The sequence below is a fragment of the Eublepharis macularius genome, chromosome 13 (genome assembly GCF_028583425.1).
Source record: "Eublepharis macularius isolate TG4126 chromosome 13, MPM_Emac_v1.0, whole genome shotgun sequence".
NCBI lineage: Eukaryota > Metazoa > Chordata > Lepidosauria > Squamata > Eublepharidae > Eublepharis > Eublepharis macularius.
In genome coordinates, this window is record NC_072802.1 from 59,469,174 (window position 1) to 59,492,026 (window position 22,853).

At 45.8% G+C, this 22,853-nt stretch overlaps 1 protein-coding gene across 3 annotated transcripts in view; it reads right to left on the bottom strand.

Annotated features, from left to right (window-relative positions):
- Positions 1-22,853, bottom strand: part of ARVCF (ARVCF delta catenin family member) — a 376,032-nt gene that overhangs the window by 77,559 nt on the left and 275,620 nt on the right. For all 3 annotated transcript variants that reach the window (XM_054996344.1, XM_054996345.1, XM_054996343.1), the window contains exons 6-7: positions 14,147-14,264; positions 12,031-12,202 (exon numbers count right to left, since the gene is read on the bottom strand). In XM_054996344.1, the coding sequence (XP_054852319.1) occupies positions 12,031-12,202; positions 14,147-14,264 (290 nt within the window). The remainder of the gene's footprint in view (positions 1-12,030; positions 12,203-14,146; positions 14,265-22,853) is intronic.

Consider the following 22,853-nt stretch of genomic DNA (forward strand, 5'->3'; position numbering starts at 1 on the left):
TAAACTGCTTATGATGGGGGCAAAGGATGGTGTCTGGCTGTGTTAGAAGGGCTGGGTGTGCAGCGAAGAGTCCAAGCTCCTATGAACAAAGCACAACATGGCCTGTCCCCTTCATTATGGCCTTTCACTTGGAGACTGTACCATTTCTCCTGGAGATCACAAAAAGAAGTCTGAACCCCTGAAACTTCAAGTCTAAGAGCCAAGCTACAAGAGACAAATTACACAAGGAGGAGCACGTGAAGGGAGTTGCAATGTTAGCTGGGAAGCTGAGTTTTAAAAGAGATCGGAAGGCGTTGTCAATTTCCCCTCTCTACAGAGCCAGGGGGATGCCTGCTCAGAGGGTTTGTTAATTTACTCTTTGCCTCTTAGAAGTGGAGGTGAAACTGACAGAGCCTTCTGGAGGCAAAGAGGAAATTAACAAACCCTCTGAGCAGCATCTCCCTGGCTCTGCAGAGAGAGGAAATTAACAAAGCCTTCTGATCTCTTTTAAAACTCAGCTTCCCGACTAAGATTGCGACTCCCTTCATGTGCTCCTCCTCGAATAATTCGTCTCTTGTAGCTTAGCTCTAACTCTGAGAGCTGGCAACCTTCGTAACAACCACTATGTGGAGCAGGATTGGGTTGAAGCTTCCTGTATTAATACAGTATGATGCTTTCAACGGTTTCAGGGTAGCATGGGAAGCTTCTATGCGTGCCCATGCAGAAGGCAGGCACCAACATCAGACTAGCCTGCCAGATCCACAATAGCGCCCACCGGGCTCCCATAAGCCCAAATTCTAGCCCAGTTCTGCTGAAGCCTCAGACGTGAGACTGAATTCCACTTTGGAGGCTGACATCTCTACATGCCAAAGATCTATCACAGTCTACAAAAGGCTGTGTGTTGCTTCCTCAACCTCACAAGGAAGGGCTTTGTTGGTCTGCCACCATGCTTTATAACTAGGGCTGCAACCATTAATCACTCTGTTAGCATATTTAAAACCTTTTCGATGGATGAATAAGGACTCCCCAATCTAAATGGGCAACAGATTAAAATAATCAAACTTTCTGTACCAAAAATGCCCATGAAAACCACCGTATGACAGGCATCCTTTTAGAAGAGGCATTTCATGCATTTTACTCTCTCCCTCCTACAATAAGGAATGTATTTTTTTTAAACCCAATATCCTGCCTCTCAACATGTTTCTGGGAAGGAAAAGACTGTTTTGAGAGGCTGGAACACATGCCTCATCTGAAAAACAGCCAAATTATTATTTTGCTCTTCAGAAGTATTAGTCTATTCATAGGCAGATTAAATAAAATTTAATTGATCAATGAGCAGAGACAAATCATACAATTAATTGACCAAGTTTTCTTTAATCAGGTGGCAAGCCTCATGCTAATGAATCATGTCTGTTCATTGGCAAAACACACTCCTGAGCATTTACCCACAACCTGAAGTGCTGGCGCAGAGAAGATTGCACAAACTTGTACTGGAAACATCTGTGTACACAAAATAAAACATAAAGACGCTGCATGCATCCTCCCACATTACTGTCTCCTTCTGTGCGCATGCATCCCGTTTCAAATACCAATTTGCTATCTGTTTCTATACTCATACACATTGCAATACTGAGGATAGACAGTAATATACATGTCTGCATTTGATGACTGCTTGGAAACTACAGCTGGTGCAGATCATGACAGACCACCTTCTAGCTGTGTTGCACGGCTTAGAATGCCTTCAGTTGCCATGGCCCTCACTGTTCTTGACAGTTTTCCACTAATCCCCCCAAAGAAAACCTCAAAATGCCCCAGAGTTTTGACCTATTATGCTGTGCATATCTCAGGACCACCTCTTTCTTTCCATGCTACTGCGGAATCTAAAATCAGAAGAGAAAATCTGCCCAACCATAGTATCAGCGTTCCAATAACATGCGTCAAAGGCTCTTAAAGAGGTAGACTCGGTGGCTGCCCCACAATGATGGACTTGTTTTCGATAGTGACATACAATAAAATTTGGGCTCATCCTTTCTCTGCAGGCTGATCTTTAGTTTCTGTGGCTGAGTTGGTACAGGACAGTTCTGAATTATTATTTTTTTTTGCGAGAAAACAATATCTTATTTTTAGGATCCCAATTTCATTTGGTTTTTGTGCTGATTCCACCCAGGTTCCCCGAGCAACTTAAAAACCTTCGCACAAATGCTAGGCAGTGGCTTACTCAGAATGAGATGGGCACGTGCCTTGACCTTGCTCTAACATATGCTGAGGTTCCACTGGGAAAAAAACAGCAAGTGATACAAATGCCATTGGATTACAACTTTGGATAGCCAACACAATACAACACAATGTGACCACTGCCCCATACACTTTCCGTACACATTCTGCTGCCTTTTCCCTTAAGATAGGCCTCATAAACATTAACCTTGGCAGCAGTATCTGTTTCCTGTGAGCAGTTCCTACACAGCTGGAATAACATTGGAGGCAAGATTTGAACTGGAGACCTCAGGGTGGTGTATCTTATCTTCACATTTTACCCTCCGTTTTTTACTTTCACAACCACCCTGCAAGGTTGATTAGGGCTGTGAGTGACCTAAGCGGGTGTGGAGAGGCAGCATACAAACTGTATGAATGAATAACCCCATACGTTTTATGGGTGAGTGGGGATTGGAATCCAGATCTTCTCCTGTCTTAGTCTAACACTCTAACCACTGGATCACACACACACAGTGGTCCCTTTCTGTATCTGTTCCATGCCAGCTACCAATCTGGAATGCTCACTCTCTTAAGCAAGCTGCACTTTATCCTCTTCACTTTTGGCGTGATATGTGGAGGAGGATCTCAAGGAAACATGCATGACTTATCGGTACTTCAGGGTGACATGTAAAGCTGTTCTGAGAAGACACCCCCAAACAGACTGGAAAATTCACCCAGATATACCTGAATTAATCACAACCATTTTCATCAATCAACAGAAATGAAATGGAGCAAGCATGGATGGGCATAAGTTACAGAAACAATACATGTTGGGATGCAGAAAGGGGCAGATCTCTGTGGCAAGATCTCATCCTTCAATATGGGGAGGCAGGGAAGTATAGCAATACCAGGAAAGAAACGTGGAAAAGAACATTCTAGAAGGACTCACCTTGATTGAACCACTCTTCTAACAACCAGAAAAGCAGTAAAGGGGGAAAAAAAGACAAACGTTTTTCAGGAGAAAGAAAAGAAAGATAAACAATCACACCAGAAGCAGAATATTTGCAGAGTGCATTCAAAACTGGAGAGCAACAGGTGAAGAAGCAACTTTGAGTTTGCCAAGGGAACATCTGTGCCTTCCCCCCGTTGCCAAAAGAACAGTCCATCTGTGTAGGTTCTGCTCTCTGTTTCATTTTCCATAAACACACTGAAGCTTACCAAAGAAAAAACAGACTGGCTACTATGCTAACAGGATTTGAAAGGATATAAAGACCACGAAAGAAAAGGAGTTAGAAATCAGACTTTATCATCCTCTCAACAGCCATGTAGTAATATAGTCTAGTATTATTATTGGGGAGGGCTTAGAGGATCTTTAACAAAACTATCAAAGGGAGCCCTTTAAAAAGAGAGAAAGGAATAGGAGAGAAAAGAATGCATTGCTATCAGATATAGATACATCAGTTCTGTTATTATCCAAACAATAAGATCTCCAGCAAGCCTGTGTAAACTTGATGGCATTTCAGACAAAGTCATTCTAGATGTGCATTCAAATCAGATCCCTTTTTGATCTGTTTGTCTGGTCACCAGTTTTGATAGGTGAGCAAACGTTCCTGAATTCTGGATTAACCTCTGCCCACTTTACCTTACCTCCATGTCTAGTTACTAGTTTCTGTGTCCAGAACAAATGAGAACACTGTGTGGGATGGACAATTAAACACTCGCAACTGTCTGTGCCCCCCACCCCACCGATCTCCTCCATGTTCTTTTCCAGTAAGGAAAAGTTTCCTTTCCTAGGGGGTCGTTCAATATGTTTTGATGTACCTACATCACGGACTGCTCACTTTGTTGGAAGAGCCATAACAAAGACATTTTTAAAAAAGACTAGCTAGACGAGCTAGGACAATATATTCACGCGTGTACTGTATTTCCTTGCAGTTTCTTATACACTAAAGCAGAGAACCAATTATTTCCTGAATATATTCCAGCACTTCCAGCGTATTATTCAACAAGTAATTCAATGAACTGTGGAAATTCACTGCCAGTGGAAAGAATCATGGCCATAAGAATAGATGAGGTTAGGGAGATTCATGGAGAAAGTTCCACCAATGGCTCCCAGCCACGGTGAGACAGCAAACCTCTGAACACCGGGGCTGGGAGGCAGCAACAGGAGACGGCCTCGTCCTCTATGCCCTTTTTGTTTTGTTCTCTAGGGCAGCTGGTTGGTTACTGTCAGGGCTTTTTTTCTGGGAAAAGAGGTGGTGGAACTCAGTGGGTTGTCCTCGGAGAAAATGGTCACATGGCTGGTAGCCCCGCCCCCTGATCTCCAGACAGAGGGGAGTTGAGATTGCCCTCCGAGGGCAATCTCAACTCCCCTCTGTCTGGAGATCAGGGGGCGGGGCGGGGCCACCAGCCATGTGACCATTTTCAAGAGGCTCCGGAACTCTGTTCCACCACGTTCCTGCTGAAAAAAAGCCCTGGTTACTGTGTGAAATAGGATGCTGGACTGATCCAGCAAAATGTACTTAAATTCTTACGTTTGATGATGCAGAGTATCTGACCTAGATCCATGTTTCTTTCAGTTCTTAGCCACTTGGATAATATTTATATGGTTTCTTTCGGGGGGGACAGAAATCTGTTTATAAGGTTATAAACATGCCACCATTGTGTGCAATTCCGAGAATGTTCTCTTGCAGGCAGCCTCTACCTATGAAAAACCTGTTGCCCTTTTTGGCAGGATCTAGAGACGCTTGGACTGTGAAAGCGATCGGCACGTTGGAGGAAGCCTTCCTGGATAGCAAAACAGCAGCAAATTTCCCGAGCTTCAGAGGCTTGAAGAATGGAGGCACTTAGCAATTTGCTCTGTCTTTGAGTTTTCTAGCAATCTGGGCCAGAAGTGTGCGCTGGCAAGAATATCCCCAGAAAGCAATAAATCATGGCCAGCTACACATTATGCAGGAGATTCAGCACCAGTTCTCCTCTCATGGAGGGAGCCATGGTGGTAGGAGAGTGGGGCTCAGGCCCTTTCCACTTTGCTGTTATGCCAAAGGAAATCACCCCCTGAAGGTGTTACTAGCCATGATAGGGCTAGTAACACTAGCCCATCTCTAGACACACTTGTCTAGAGATGGGGACACAAAGACTGAAAGCCAAGACACACTCAACAGAACTTTGCAGTGCTGCTCTTGACTGTACTATCTCAAGCAGAGGCAATCATACGTTTGAATCCTGCCCACCAAGAGAATACAGCCTCCACAGAGAGGGCAGGACAAAATACACCTAGCATGAGATAGAAAACTTAACAGAACACTTGTAAGACTTTACCATTTGAGCTGGCATCCAATAGCTAGAGCTGGGCACATTTCGGATAATTATAGATTAATCGGTAATTCTTATTGGGATGTTTTATTCACTCTGTAAACAGCTATTACCTATCATACGTGACAACTCTACCCCTAAAATGAAGTTGCAAGCCTATACATACTTGCCAGAAAGGAGGTCTTATTTAACAGTGTGGGGGGTAACACTTTGGTAAGCATACAGAGGACCAGGTTGTGATCCGCCAAAGAGCACCACAGCGGATTTGCAAAGAGAGAATGAGGTCTCGTCTGCACATGCTGCATAATGAGGTGGTAGAATGCAGAGCAGATAGAACGTAAGGCATCACTGAAGACTGAAAGTGGAGGGTTACATTTTGGAATGCTCCCTAGGGATCCCAGGTTGACTGGTGGGGGCAGGGGATCCCATGCTCCTAACCTCCACCTCCCACCACCACTCACTTGGCCGGTGGAAGGGGGGAAGGCAGGGGAACAGGCCTCCCAGGGTGGCGCAACGATGTCACTCCCGGGAGTGACGTCATCACACCACCCCAAGAGCACTCCCATGCATTGCAGCAGGCCGGTTTAGGCCCCAAAGAGGCCGAATTGTGCCTGTTTGGGGTCCAAATCTGCCCACCACGATGTGAGCACATGCTTCCCAGAAGTGATGTCATCATGCAGGTGAGTGTGCATGCGCTTTGTGCACACACAAGGAGCAAAAACAAGGTGAGTGCCAGGGCCCCTCCTCCTGCCAGGAGAGTAAGGGGACCTGACAACCCCAATGCTCCCCTAGGGAAAGAGAAGGGGTTAGGGTTGCCAACTCCAGGTTGGGAAACTGCTTGAGATTTGATGAGGAGAAGCCTGGAGAGGGTGGAGGGGAGGGACTTCAGCCAGGTATAATGCCAGAGAGTCCGCCTTCCAAAATAGCCATTTTCTCCACGCATCTGACAAAGAAAGCTGTGGCTCTCGAAAGCTTAGGCTACAATAAAGTTGGTTAGTCTTAAAGGTGCTACTGGATTCTTTCCTATTTTGCTGCTACAGACTGATCTCTGTGGCCTGGAGATGAGATGAATTCTGGGAGATCTGCGGCCACCTCCTGAACGTTGGCAACTTTAGAGAGGTCAGAACCTTTCTCTCTGTTCTGCTAGTCTCTCCTTTTCATATGAGGACGCACTGAAAGTGGAATCAAAGTGATGCAGTCCTTTCAAGGCTTCTAGTTCTCCACTGGAGGTGGGGGGGGGAATCCCTAGCACCCAGCTCCTTTTTTCCAATGCCGCTCCTCCAACCAGCAGGAGAAGAATAATGCTCTGCTGAAAAATAATGGGCGGAGGAGCCAGCAGTGACAGCATGATGGCGCTTCTGGGGGAAACAAGAAGCTTTCCCAGGAAGTGATGTCAGCATTGCCGTCCTCTCTAGTCCCTTGCCCTGGCTCCTGCCAGTTGCCTGCTAATGGTGGACTTGGTGAACTTATGGAGAAGTTGGGCTTAGCTCACCACAAAGTTTTTGCATTCAATAATGTGTTATTCAGTTGAACTCAGAGAGACCGTCTGTTGTAAGTTTCTGTTCACTGTTAAGTTTTAACTATAAAAAACTTTGTTGCATTATTCTGCATAGAGAGCCAGTTTGGTGTAGTGGTTAAGAGTGGCAGGACTCTAATCTGGAGAACTGGGTTTGATTCCCTACTCCTCCACTTGAAGCCAGCCAGGTGACTGTGGGTCAGTCACAGCTCTTCCAGAGCTCTCGCAGCCCCACCCACCTCACTAGGTGTCTCTTTGCGGGGATAATAATGACATTGACTTTGGAAACCACTCTGAGTTTGGCACTAATCTGTCCAGAAGAGGAGTATAAGCACAAAGTTGTTGTTATTGTTGTTGTTATAGTAGATTTTGAGTTAAAGACATCTTTATTTTAAATTAATATGCCTTGCAAGGTCTGTTCCTGAGTTAACTCAATAGAATCTGCACAGGCCGAGGTGATACTAGCAGAGCTAGTATGTTCTCCACAAGCTATGTTGGAGAACATATTGTTTATGATTACTGTGCAAAGTGCCGTCACCTCCATGTAGATCTCAGGAAGCGCCACCAGCCTCTGCCCTTTTAACAGATCAGGAGATGTGCTGTTTGTAGAAGGCCTGTAGAATTCCAAACGCCTCCTCGGTGACACCGAACAGAAGTTCTTAGCCACCCACCAAGACAGTAATTAACAAGCGACATCAGATCGCATGCCCTAATTAAATGTGCAAGATAAATCACGGAGTGGTGTGCAGAGCATCCTCCTTATCTCTGTGACTATGAAGCTCTATGTAGCCAACAAGGAAAAGATCAAAGTACATAAGCGGTGCAGTACCACCTGGACCTACATCGATCCGGTATGGCTCAGTTCACTGCCCTCATTCTGCAAGTGCCTTGGTGCGACACCTCCGATCCACCCTGCCTTCCTCTTACTGTGCACTGTGGTCCTGACTGCGTAGGCTTCTTTCTAGGAGACTAGTTATGTGAGGTTAGATTTAATGGCATTCTGGTCCTTTTGTGTTTCTATACCCACGCGTTTGTGTGATGGCTCAAACACATAGGCATGTGGGCGGAATTAGCTTGTATACTGTGCGCACCCCATCATCTGTAATGCCCAGTGGGGTGTGTGGTTAGAAGAATGCTGGAGAGTGCAAAGGACATGGGTTCTAGGGCCACAGATCAGTGGCAGAACACATGCTTTGCACGTAGAAGGTCCTTGCTCCAATCTGGGTCACAGTCAGCCACAGCATTCTCAGGTGGCAGGTGCTAGGAAAGACAATCCGAGAACCTGGAAATTTGCTGCCAGTCAGCACAGACAGCACTGGCTTTGAGAGACCAACGATATAAGGCAGCTTCACCTTGGGACTCTTGCCATTTCTACTCACTGTGTGAACCTGCGCATATAATCAAGTTATTTTCAGAGGCCCTGCTAAATGCCCCCCTGATTGAAGGGAAAGGGGCTTCCAAATATATACAGTGTAGGGAAATAGCATCTGTCACACGTTATGACACACACAACAAGTGTTAACAGTAACAGCAGCAGTTTAAAACCATCCTGCAAGGTAGACCAGCATTGTTATCGCATTACTGCAAAGGAAGGGAATGATGCTAAGAGACAAGTGCGCTGTGTCCATCTGGTTGAAGGGAAATTAATTTTTGCACCAGGGATTTCTTGGCTCAAAGATCACACTTTTACCACTAGTACTTAGTAGATGCGTGTGATGTGACACTAACTGTAATGTGTGAAGCTTGCATTTTAGTGTTCAGATAGATAGTCTAATTAGAGGTAAGCAACAAGGGGAGGGTATCACAACATTTCTTCCATGTGACTCTTTTCCTGTTATGTTCGACACACACACCCCTCCAACACTTACTACATGACTGGGTGGCAGATATATAGAGGGAGCAACCTTTTGTCTCCCTATCTATCTATTTTTTCAATATTTATTCAAAACATTTATTAGCCGCCTTTCCCCCAAAGGTGCTCAAGGCGGCATACAAGAAAAAATATAAACAGCATAAATATATCAAAAAACAACAGGAAGTGTGGGGTTATACAGTGTCCACCGGCCGGCTGCCCAACATATGGGTACAGCACGGGGCTAAGTAGTGCCCATTTGTTTGCTGACCCACGTATGGGTTGCAGTACATTATCTTCCCTCCCCCTGTATGCTGATGGGCAGGAATCTGGAATTGACCCCCATCTTGGGACAGTTATTATCTGTTTGTTGATTTTATGATGAACTGTTGTTTTATGAATTGTTTTAATATTTGTATTATATTTTTATAACTGCTGTACCTCGCCCTGAGCCCGCTTGCGGGAAAGGTGGGTTAGAAATGTAAATAATAATAATAATAATAATAATAATAATAATAATAATAATAATAATAATAATAATATAAACAGAGTTAAACCACAGTTAAAAACAAGAGTTGAAACAGTTCCTATACAGCCCACATTTTAAAAAACTGTCCTGTCTAGCACTTTTTATCCCACCCTTCTTCAAAGGAGATCACACCAGTGTACCTGGTTCTCCTTCCATGTTTGATGAAGCATGGGGATTTGAATCCAGGTCTCCCAGGTCCCAGTCTAACACTCTAATCAGTTCCCCATTCTGGCTCTCATAGTTGTAAGAGACTGGGATTCTCTCTATACGAGACGCCTCAGCTTGTGTTCGTCAAGTGTAGGGAAACGCAACATTAGCCAGGAAGCGTAGTTTAAAAAGACATAGCAGGTAGAAATTGCGCCTCAGAGAGTTTGTTAATTTCATCTTTGCCTCCCCAAAGCCTCTGTCTATTTCATCTCACCAGTCTAAAACTGAGAGGGATCACAGCCAGAGGGCAGCGAGGAATGGAAATGGGCTGGAGCTGCCTTCCAGAGCTGGGCTTGGACCTGGATAGGTGATAATGGGCTGAAGTTTCCCTTCTGGCATTTCACAGCCCCTTCTCACAGCTCCAGTATATAGCAAAGCCTTTGCCCTGCCACCGGCTCTGTCTTTTTAAAACTACCTTTCTTGGCTAACATTTCATCTCCTGACATGTGTTCTTCATGTGTTAGATGTCTTGTGTAAAGAGACTCTAGATGGTGGCTAATAAAAAGAGGCTTAATCTAAACAAGACGGAAGCATTCATAGTCAGCAAGTAAGCACACAGCCCAATTTGGGATGGGGTCAAATTCCCTTCTAAGAATCCATCCCATATCTGGGCACTGATCATGGACCTAACATTGGTCCTGGATACTCCAGTGATGGCTATAGGCTGGGGATCATTTGATAGCTAAGCCTGGTGCATCAGCTGCAGTATGGGCCTTGGTAACATCAAGATTAGCAGGATTTGAGTCCAGGGGCACCTTAGAGACCAACAAGCGCTTGTGTCTGAATAAGGGAGCTCTGATTCTCAAAAGCTTACACTCTGAAAATCTTGTTGGTCTCTAAGGTGCTGCTGGACTCAAATCCTGCTGTTCTACTGCAGACCAACATGGCTACCCATCTAGATTATGCTACTGTTTTACATGGTGCTGCCTTCCAAGTTTGTGTAAACCAGCTGGCACAAAGCTTATCTCAAGTTCCTACCAGCATCTCGAGGATCTGCTCCCTATTCCGTTCTGGTGGGTGGAGATATGAGATAGAACTTTCCCAGCTGCTATGCCCAACCTTTGGGGAAGGGGGCTCGGCGGCAGAGCATCTGCTTGGCGTGCAGAAAGGCCCAGGTTCAATAAGGCAGCTTCATGCGCATGTCTGGAACTCTCACCCTGAAGGTCTCGTGGTCTCCTCCCCTCCCTGCCCACACAATTGTTCACCTTCACGCAACAGATGGAGACTCGCTTATCGCAGCAGCCTTTTAATGTGGTTAGCTTTTCCAACGGTCTCAATCATTTTGTCTCGAGAGTGTTCTTTTTGCAACTTTTAGGTCTGTTTGGTGATTAATGATAGACGGCTTTACTGGTTTGCAGTTTTACTTCTGTTTGCCACTTCGGGGTTTTACACAGAGGAATGTAAATATTAGAAAGGAACCAAGATATGCTGCTTGGACGTAATCATCATGGTTTGCAAGCAGATCTACCTTGTCCTGGTCCTGAAGAACAATCAACTTCAGACTCTTGGGAATCCAAAGCTGATGTCAAAGACACTCAACAAAATCTCAGGATCCAGGGGTGGAAGGGACTGGAAGCTGATTTTAAACTATCTGTTTGCTCTCACTTCTCACTTTGTTCTAAACAGATATACTTGTGTGTTGATTTTATTGTTAGTTTTACAGCAGTGCCGACCTTTGCGGGGCGTAAAATTTTTAGGCCATTATACCTTTTTTTTTAAAAACCTGCTGTTATTTTATTAAGAGTGTACTTATTGTTTTTTATGTTACCAACTGCCTTGAGAGCCATTGACGGAGAGCTGTGATTTCTAAATCTCCAAAGAAATGAAAATTGCCATCTCCAGAGAGGCTCACATCTAAAGAGTAGCACATTCTTGAGGGGATCTGAGGGGGCTGCGATTGTCCTCCGTGTTCTCCTCTGTGGTTCTGGCAAAGGCCTTAGATGCAGAGAGACAAGGAGGTTAACCGCGCCTCGTTTTTTCTCCTCTCTTCCCACGTCACTCCTCTGCATCCTAGAGAAGACCCAGAGCCTTCTCACTGGCCTGCCCTTTGACCCCTTATATGGGCGTGGCTTAATCACACACACACAACCAACCTACCCTGATCTCCCCCATCTGTTCCCTGTTTGCCCGATAGGCTGACTGGCCTGGCCCAGCCACAGCTACTGATGTGGAAGAGCTATGTGTCACCTGGCCAGGTGTTATTGGCCCACGTACAGTCGGGCAGCCATACAGCAGTTGACAGCCTGAAGGTAAGGACCAGACCACCTGCTGTGTCCTGGGTAAGTCTGGGAGAAGATTTGATCTTGGACAATTCTAACGCTCTCATTTCTCCTTTCTACACCTGCTAGCCCCTCACCAAGCAATCTGGTCCAAGCTGAACTGTCACTGTTTTTGAAAAATGAAAACCGCCAGCAACTTTGAGGCTGCTGCAGCACACACCTTTCGCCTTCTTCCCTCCAAAGCAGCCAGCATCGTCTTTTTTCTTCTTCTGAGTGCCTCCCAAACTTCCCAATTGGTTTGCTTCTAGTTCTTGAAACTTGTCCGCTCCTGGTACCTCTTTGTGGACGTGATAGGAGAGGTTCCGCATGATGCACACACAATTCTCCACTGACTGTGGCGAGACAGGTATGGGGGAAAGAAAGAAAAAAGTAACCACAGACTGTAATCCTGTGCTATGTAGGGGAAAGACCACCTCTACTACAGAAACCCCCGCTGTGGAAAGCCTGTGTGATTTTCCCGGCGGTTAGGTGCTGCAGCTCACAGAAAGACAGCACAATTTGTATGTACAAGATCGCTCAGGTTCAGTCTCCAGCTAATGAATCTCAGGTGGCAGAACTAGGAAAGACCACTGCCCAAGACTCACAGAGCAGCATCATTTATCAGGGGCTTGTCAAAGCAGGAAGCAAAGAACAAAAAAAGCTATCCAAGCTTTCACATGGTGCTTTTTACTAGGGGTGGCGGTGGAATCTTTCCCACTCTGTAGGCTTTGCTAGTTGGAAGAAAGCCAGTTTGGGGTAGTGGTTAAGAGCACGGGACTCTAATCTGGAGAGCCAGGTTTGATTCCCCGCTCCTCCACAAAGCCAGCTGGGTGACCTTGGGCTAGTCACAGTTCTCTGGAGCTCTCTCAGCCCCACCCACCTCACAGGGTGATTGTTGTGGAGTAATAATAACACTTCGTAAACCACTCTGAGTGGGCATTAAGTTGTCCTGAAGGGCAGTATATAAATCGAATGTTATTATTATTACTAAAGAACACCTCAGCAAAACTAGCAGCTGTGTTTCTTGGGATCAGTATTGTCAATTCCAAGCTCAATTGAGCTTTGGAATTGATAGACAGGATCCAAAGGACGGCACAACAAATCTCAGCCTTCCTCTAAAGAGCTTGGAAAGGTGCATGTGATTTTCTCAACTCCTGTTTTATCCTCACAACAACCCAGCTAGGCAAGTTAAGCTGAAAAAGTTAAGCAAGTTAAGATGAAAATCACCCAGTGAGTAGTAGAACAGGGACTCAAGCCCAGGCGCCCCCTCCCCCTCCCAGCTGTCCTAGTCCAATATTAAAACTAGAGTGTCCGTATGGGGTGGTGCTTGGAGTGTCGGACTAGGATATGGAAGACCCAGGTTCGAATCCCCGCTGTGCCATGGAAGCTTGCTGGGTGTCCTTGGGCTGATCACACATTCTCAGCCTAACCAACCTCACAGGGTTGTTGTGAGGATAAACTGGAGGAGAGAAGAATGATGTAAGCTGTTTTGGGTCCCCATTGAAGAGAAAGGCAAAGTATTAATGATGTAAAAAAAGTAAATAAATACAAACTACTACAGCATACTGGTTCAACAATCCAGTGGTGTGGAGGGGGTGGTGCTCTTTGGATATGTATTTCTCCAAAAGCAGCTCCCCACACTATACTATGCCACAGGAAAGCTGCTTTTGAAATGAACATGAAGTTCACAAAGCAGTTTTTACTTTGATATTTATATCCCACTTTTCTTCCTGATAGGGACTCCAAGCAGCTTATAACATGTTTGTGACATGGAAGTTACTGAGCCAACGTATGAATTTTGTGCACCGAAGAATCTATTTCAGTCCTGCTCCATTCCTATTGAGCAAGATGATTCCGCACACATTGGATAATGCACTTTCAATGCACTTTAGCTCTCGTTCGGAAGTGGATTTTTTGTTTCATACTCGAAAAATTCAGTTCCAAATGATCTCTAAAGAGGACTGGAAGTGCATTATCCAACGTGTGCGGAATCAGCCATAGTGAGAAACAGGACATTGGATCATACGGTTCTTTTTTTGTTTTGAATCTCTGTGCCACCTGCCTCACGGGTGCAAACACTAACTGCTTTTAATATTACTCATTCTTTAAGCATCTGCAAACATCTATCCAAAGTGAACAGAGATTTCCATCCCAACCCCTACTGAAATTAAGCTACATCCTGAAAATGCATCCTTTGTCTTTCACATCAGTGAATGCACAGCTTCACTTTCAATATCAAGGGTCTCCTCTACAAACAAGAAAGGTAAAGTTCAAAGGACAACCCCACAGCTGGTCACCTTGTTATCCGTGTCTTTCTTGCCAACTGCAGACTGCAGGGCGTGGAGGAGGGCATCCACTAAGCCATCGCACTCCCGCAGCCGCCTGCGCGCTTCGGCTCCATCCGAACTGACGTTCCTAGGAACAAGAAGCAGGGAGCGTTAAGGCTATCATTTTTACAACAAATTAAGCAAGCTTCCTTTGTGCTTCTGCACCATCGTTAAGGATCTAATTATCTTGAATTAACCAGCACACAAAAGAAATAATTTTTAGAACCAATGTGGTGCAACTGCTGAAGCACGGCAAGCAGGGGCTCGCTTTGCATGAGGGGTATGTAAAAAACCAAGTCAGTTCCCTGCCTCTAAATTTCCTGAGATCATCACCTGCCAGAGAGGTATAATAGCAAACTATTTAGGGGCGTTATTAGAATGTTAAGCACGAAAAAGCCTTCTTACTTCAGACATTGACTTGATTGAGCACATAGTGGTAGAGCCAGTAGATTCTGGAAAGTGTAAAGGTGGCAATGCAGAGAGGTGCATATAGAGGGCAAGTTCCCCAGGGGTTCCGTGCAGGTCTGCATTATGAAATGCTGCCACGGCATCAGGCAAACGGCAGTTATTGTGGATGCATACTTATGCACCAGGCCTTTTGCAGAGATCCAAACTGTGTTTGCTTAGCATTATTTATTCTGCGTGTTTTTAAAACTCTTGCAGAAGCTGCACTGTTAAACATGTCTAGAGCAAGATGCAATAAAACATAGAGCCAGGGCTGGATCTACAGTTGCTGGCACCCAGGGCAACTGAAGACCGGCCATTTGCGTGTGCTCCCGGCGCTGTGTGATGACGTCACTTCCGTGACATCATCATGCAGTGCGGTGTGTGCCACCCGCAGCAAGCTGGCGGTCCTGGCACACAGCTGGCGGCAGCAGCGCGAGTGGCTGGGAGGCTGCCCGTGCCATTCGCCTGCCACGCAGATCCTGTGGGGCAGGCGAATGGTGTGGGCGGCCTCCCAGCCACCCGCGCTGCCTTTTGCCTGCCCCTGTCCTGCCGCCTGTGCACACCCGGGGCTGGCAGCTGCACCCAGCGCCCCCTCTTTGGCGGCGCCAGGGGCAGACTACCCTCCTTGACCCCCCCGCGTCGATCCAGCCCTGCATACAGCACAAATCATCATAAAATGTTTTTAAAAACCTCAGAAAACCCTTCTCCAAAAACCTCAAGGTACCTTAGTTATAAAATAGCCAGATAAAGGAAATCAAAAGCAAGAACAAAAACAGAGGCAGTCAGTTTTAACCAAAGCTCTGTTTATTGCATCTTTCTTGATCACTTGTATTGAATGGAGCAATAATATTTTATTCACTCCATTTATACCTCTCCTGTCTCCCCAGTGGGGACCCAAAGCAGCTCACCTTGTTCTCCTCTCCTCCATTTTATCCTCACAACAACCCCGTGAGGTAGGTTAGGCTGTGAGAGAGTGGCGGGCTCAAGTTCAGCCAGCAAGCTTCCACAGCACAGTGGGGGTGTGAACCGGGGTCTCCCAGATCTTACACTGATGCTCTAACCACCACACAGATCTGGTATCCATTTCTAGAAATACTTCCTTGGGACATAGGCTTCAATAATAGGGCTGCCAAGTCCTCTTACCTCCCGAAAGGGGGGGGGGCAGCACTTGCCTCTGGATGTCCTCATGCTCCCAGCACAGTGCGATAACACCACTTCTGGGGGTAACGTCATCGCACAGGCCATGGAAGCGCTCCTGCAATTCTTAAAGAATCTGCCTGTTTGAGGCCCAAACTGGCCTGGCGCGTGGCATGGGAGCATGCCCGCGGGCAGCACGATGATGTCATTCTTGGGAGTGATGTCATCACACTGCGCTGGGGGCATGCCCTGTTCCCACCCTTTCCCTCCAGCCAGGTGAGTGCTGGCGGGGGATGGAGGCTGGGAGCAGGGGATCTCCACCCACCCACCAGGGTACCGGCAGCAACTCTACTAATTAATCTTGATGGAATTAACTTTAGGGTTGCATTCAGAGTGGGTTCTGGTTCTTACAACAGTACTGTGGAATGAACAATGGAAACCTCTAATTAACAGATGGGAAGCTGAGCCTGCCCCAAAATGTCTCAGGCTAGCACTGAGCTGGAATTTGAACTTGAATTGGATAATCTGCCATAGTGGCCTGCAGTTAAGCACCTCTGTGCTACACAGATCCACGTGGGACTTACTGCCAAATCTGTTGCTTTTGCCACAGAAAGGTCTGAGAAAGTACAGCATTCTTTTTTCAAGCAACTGGAAAACACCCCTTGCTAATATTTGTCAAGCAAATTGGATAGCTAATACTGTTGCCCATCCTAACTCAAAGATGAACAATATGTAGCCTGCAGGACTTTTGTGTGACACATTTGTGGTTTATTCTTATTACTGTTTATTTTTTATTTATATGCCACTTGTCTCCCAAATCAGGACACAAAGAGTCTTATCACATCATTCTCCTTTCCTCCATATTATCCTCACAACAACCCTGTGAGGTAGGCAATGCTGAGAGATTGCAATGGGCCCAGAGCCACCCGGTGAGCTTCTATGATGGAGCGGGAGTTTACATTTGGTTGTGCCAGATCCCAGGGCAACCACTCCAACCATTATGGAGGCGATCTCGGGATTTAGAGTGAGGTGTCACCAATATGTGGATGACACCTAACTTTATTTCTCCTGAACAGCTCAGCCAGGTGGGTCTGTGGAAGTCCTGAATGACTGGAGAAGGAACCAGGATGGATGAGAGCCAATAAACTGAAGCTGAATCCAGACAAGACTGAAGTGCTGTTAGTCAGCAGAGATGCTACTCAGGGATTGTGGAGCCAGCCTGTCTTAGAGGGGGTTGCACTTCCCCTGAAGGGGCAGGTTCATCCCTTGGGGGTGCTGCTGGTTCCTGGCCTCTGGCTGGAGGTTTAGGTCTTCTCTGTGGCATACATCAGTTCTAGCCAGTTTGCCAACTACAACCCATTCCTTGAAAAGCATCAGTGGGTGACAGTGATGCATACTGTGATTACAAAGGCACTCTACATGGGATTGCCTTTGAAAACAGTCCAGAAACGTCAATTGGTCTATTATGCAATGGACAGGCTACTGTCAGAGGCTGGTTACAGGGATCGTATTACCTCTGTGCTGAAAGATATCTGAACTGATTTCTGAGCACAATTCAAAGTTCTGGTCCTTACCTTTAAGTACTTAAAAGACCATCTCCTCCTGCAATATTCAGCCCACTGGTTAAAATCTGCCTCTCAATCTCTGCTGACCGTGCCTCTGCCTTCAGAGGCAGGGTGGGGGGGGGGAGTAGAGTTGCCAGTCCCCCGCTCCCACCCTCCCCTACTTAAGTGGCCAGCGGGGGAGGCACAGACCTCCTGGGGGCATGCTCCTGGGCAGTGCACTGCTGCAGGGCTGATCTGTGCCCTGTCTGATTCAGGTCCAAATCAGCCTGGATTTGGCTGGAGCAGGCTGCTGCAGAGCACAGGAACGCTCCTGTACTCCGCAGTGTCCCATTCTGGGCCAATTCAGGTGTGATATGGCCCAATTTGGGCTAAATCAAGCCTGATTTGGCCTCCCTGTGAAGCGTGGAAGTGCTCCCAGGGTGGCTGCGGCCCGCGCAATAACATCACTTCCCAGAAGTGACGTCATTGTGTTGGTATGGGAGCACGAGCATGTGAAAAACACCAGAGCAGGTAGGTGCCGGGTCCCCCAGCTCCCGCCAGGCGAACAGGGGGACCTGGCAACCCTAGGTGGGAGGCAACTAGAGACAGGGCATTTTCTGTGCTGGCACCTTGCCACTAGACCGCCCTCCCCCTTGATGCTCATCTGCCACCTACTTTCCTTTCTTTTAGGCGCCAGGCCAAAAGACATCTTTTAACCCAGGTGTTTAATTAGGGATTTTATCTTATCAGCTTTTTAATGGTCAACTTTGATTTTATGGGTAGTTTTTATACTGTTAGGTCCAATGGCTTGTTTTTATATTGTGATGCTGTTTTAGTTGTATGCTACCTTGAGCAGGACTCGGAAGAGGTGGTACAACCCCTCCCCACCCCAATAAACAAACAAACAAACAAATAAGCCATACTGGCATTCAAAAGTAGTTGCAAAAGTACTTTTGAGAATGAAATATATCCGCAGAGTATTACATTTTTTAAATTAGGACCACCCAAAATTCCACAAAGCAAACGGCAAACTTTGAAATCTTTGCTGCTTGTTCACTACTTTGTAACGTTTTGGTTGATATTATACTGCTGTTGGTTTTGGATTTCTTTGAATACCAACATGGCTACCTACGATCTTTGTCTGCCTGAGAATGGATTGACATTAATAAGGAGCCAAGGAAGCCAGCCAAGGGAGAAGATAAAAAAAAAATTAAGCTGTTGTTGGAGAAGCTGAGTTTCGGAGACAACGGAGCTGCTATTCAGTGCACTGCAAACAGGCCTACCCTCTTATTTTGCAAAACATAATTCCCACTTACCATCTGCATTTCCACAATGATATATGATGTAGACAGGAGGAAGTGGTTGACTGAGAAAGGGCCATGTGCCGTTCTGCTTAGATGCCACATTCTTGCAGGGGGTGGGATTTGTTTGCACAGATTTGGAAAGCACCCACCCACTTGAGTACCAACACCGGTACGTAGGGTTGCCAACTCTGGGCTGGGAAATTACTGGAGATTTAGAGGGTGGAATCTGGGGAAGGTGAGGTTTGGGGAAGGAAGGGATGTCAGTGTTGATATAATGCCATAGAATCCACCCTCCAAAGTGGCTATTGTCTCCAGGGGAACCAATTTCTGTCATCTGGAGATCAATCGTAATTCCAGGAGATCTCCAGGAGATCTCACCTGGAGTGGCAACCTTACTTGCAGCTTTCGGGTTATATCTCGATCTTCGTGTAGGTGAAAAAGTCATGCATGTCTCTTTAATTTCTTCAGATTTCTCTCTGTAGCAGAAAAATGCAGGGGCAAAGGGGGACCTTTAAAATAAACTGGGTAAACAATGGACCAGGAAAAAATAACCACTATGCCGAATGCAATACAGATGTCAGTGGCACATAGAAATGTATTAAAATGTGTGTAAAAATCTAACAAATAATATAGAGAAAGATCAAACTAGACTCACAAATTTGCACAACCTATAAGATAAAACGGAGAAGCCGAATTCCAACCACAATTGGAGAGGTAAGTTGAAATCCTCTCTAGCTTCTGGGCCAGCCAGCACAGAAAGATATGGAAATGTATTTGCAGTCTGCACATAGGAAAGAAACTGCAGCGCTGCTTTTTTATTTCTGTTTAATCTTTCAGCATGGCTGACACAACATGTAGAAAGTCACATTGTGCAGAAAAAAGCCTTTGCCGGTTAACTGAGACACTCCCGGAAGACCCAGCTAGCTATGAATCCAGATCTGCAATTCCCAAACTCTGTGAGGCAAGAGAGGCTGAAGAGAGGCCCGAAAATTTAAATCACCCTGCTGGATGCATCCCGCAGTCCATGCACCTGATTTCCCTTTCCTCTACCAATGGCATCACCTGGGAGCTTCTCTGGGCCGACATTACGCAAGTCACTCAAACTGGACTGCTACAACAAAGCACCTCCCCAGCCAATTTTGGATATGAATGGAGCAGACACATGAATCAAGATGGCTGTCCCTCATCATACTTAGTTTGGCCCCCCAAGTGCACTGAGAAATTGCAACTGGCCTCATTCATTTTGGAAACAATGCTCATCCTTAGATGGCCTGTCTCAGAAGGCACTTATCCATCATTTTCTCCCCCACTCCCTGCAATCCTCCTGCATCCATTATGGACAGGTTAATTGGACAGCTAGAAGCAAAGAGTTGCCAAGGGACCTCTCAAAAGTATCAACATACACTGTGTTGTAAATCATGGGTTGACAAGCACAGCATAACTGTTTCAGTTTTCAGGGAGGAGGGCAAGAGCAGTGGAGCAACCAAGAGGACAAGCTATGAGCTGCACACACTATACAAATCTCAGCCAATCTATGGACCCCTTGGGTTGCCTTAGGTAAGCCGCTATTCTCTCAGCCTCTCTTGCCATCTCTAAAATGAGCTAATAACAGAGGGGGGGAGGGGGACTATATGCTCTATTATTGTTTTCCCCCAAGCAGCTGTGGAGCTGAGATATGAAGGACGACATGGGAAGGAGGGGGCCTTATTTAGCTTTCTCCCTCATGTTGTTTTCTTGCTGAAAATGGCCACTTCCCAACCTGCTTTTATGTCTGCTGGAGAAAACAGATGGGGTATCCCTTTTGTCCCTGCCTGAGAGAAGGCAAAAGCAGTGGGTTTTCGGTTGTGCTGGTTTTCAGTAAGAAAATGGTTCAAATGGAATGAGTAAAATATGAGAAAGCATTTCCTCATGAACAGTGATAGTTTCAGAGAGGTAGTGCTATAGAGCCGAGGTTCCTTTCAATCAGAGAATCTAGGGATCTATAGGACGGGGTCTTTGTTATATTCACTTTTGTTTTACAAATGTAAAAGCAGAGCACAGGAAAAGCAGGCAGGCTTCCCGAGGAAGCAGATCCTCAAAGAGCAACCTGTGTGTGCTTCTCACCAGCGCCGGATCTAGGGTTGCCCGTGCCTGGGGCAACCCTTGGCTGACCACCTTGCGTGTGCGTGCAGCGTGCATGCGCTCCCCGCACTGCGTGATGACATCATCACACGAGGCATCTCGTGTAGAGAGACTCTGAGGTCAATAACTCAGCTTCAAACAACGGCTTCGAGACTGGATTTTACAAACCCTAACTAACCCTAACTAACCATTGTTAGTGGAGTGGCCTGCATACAGACCATCACCCCAACCATGGTTGATTTAATTCAACCATGACTTCATGTGGGAAGTGAATCTCCGGCCTGGTTTGCAAAGCCATAGTTTAGTACAAACATGGTGTGTTTGTGAAACTAGGATTTGGCTCACAAATGATCACTCAAATTTCAGTTTGCATAACACCAACATGTCTTCTTCATGGCAAGTTTCCCCATAATTTCCATGCCCCAGTGTTGAAGTAACTATTGGCAGCAACTGGGAGAACAACACATACCTGTCCCTGCGTAGAAAACATCACTTATTCTAATTAGTAAAGTATCTGCGTTCAGAAAACATACATGTTTGGCACACACACACCTTGCAGGAGATGTGCAAGTAGCCATAGCCACGATAAAGGTTAATGTTCTTCCATCAAAGCACTGACCACTCATGAATGGAGATCAAGCCCGCTAGACTCTCCACAATATAATGATACACAAACCGCTGATTAATAGAGAGAATACACCCATCATTTCTCTTTCCCGAACACAATCTCAGCTAATTGTTGCTAACAGGGGCCAACAGAAAGGTACTACATTAAATTTGGGAGACCCAGCTAAATAAGCAATTAAAACCTCAAGCCTTTATTAAATCAAATTAGGGGACCCAAACCTGATGATTCCTGGAAGCAATTGCTGTAATAATGGAAGGGACTGTGCACGTTTTAGCAAAATGGGGCATTTTTAGTTAAAGCTTGAAAGGTGATGCACAAATGCAATGGAAAAGAATCACCTGGAGCAACTTCTCATTAAAAAACCCCCTTCTATTAGAGCATTTTAATTCTCTTTCATTCTCAAGCGCCCTTCATTTAAGGGGAAACTGACAGAATTTTAATGAAGCACAATTCCAGCCTCCCCAATTTCCTCTCACCTATACAGAGCAGAATTTTAAGTGGCTCATTTTGGCTACTATACTTATAATAATGTCTGTTTTTTGCTGAAATTAACAGATGAGGGATGTGAAGAGACTGCTGTTCTAGAATTTTCTCCTATTAGTAAACATTAGTGTTAACATACTAATGGGCTGACAGGGACAAACATACTCAGTGCTTCTAGCAAAACTCCAATACGTTCCTTGTATCATGTACTGATTTTTGTCCAGGGGAAGGAATGGTTGGTTATAACATGAAGCCTTCTTTGAAAGACAGTGTGGTATAGTAGTTAGAATACTGGACTAGTTTCAGGAAGACCCAGGTTCAAGTCACTTCTCTTTAGGGTTGCCAAGTCCAGGCTGGGAAATTCCTTGAGATTTGGGGGGTGGAGCCTGGAAAGGGTGGGGTTTGAGGAGGGGAGGGGCCTCAGAATGGTATAATGCCATAGAGTCCACCCTCCAAAGCAGCCATTTTCTCCAGGGAAACAGATCTTTGTCGCCTGGAGATCAGCTGTAATCCCAAGAGATCTCCAGCCACCACCTGGAGGTGGGCAGCCTTATCTTTCTGCCATGGAAGCTTGCTGGGTGACCTTGGGCCAGTCACACACACTCTGCTGAACCTACCTCACAGGGCTGTTGTGAGGATAAAATGGAGGAGAGGAGAACAATGTGCGTTGTTTTGGGTTCCCACTGAGGAGAAAGGCAGGGAATAAATGAAGTACATAAAAAAAATCCATAGCTCTTTGAGGCAAATGGCTGCTTGTGAAGGAAACAAGTAGAAACCATCTCTTCAAGATGTACTAGAATGTATAGCAAACACCCATTTGTGTCAGTACATACGATATTCCCAAGTTACAGCAACACACCAGAATCAAAATCACTAAAAAATCAGGTTGGCATTTAGCTTGGAATCTGATTTTTCCTCCAGTTTCTGAGTATGGCACCAGGTGCCATTAGCTGGGCCACATTTTCTGATCTGACTTTATTTAAAAAATAGGACTATGGTGCCTATAGATTTAG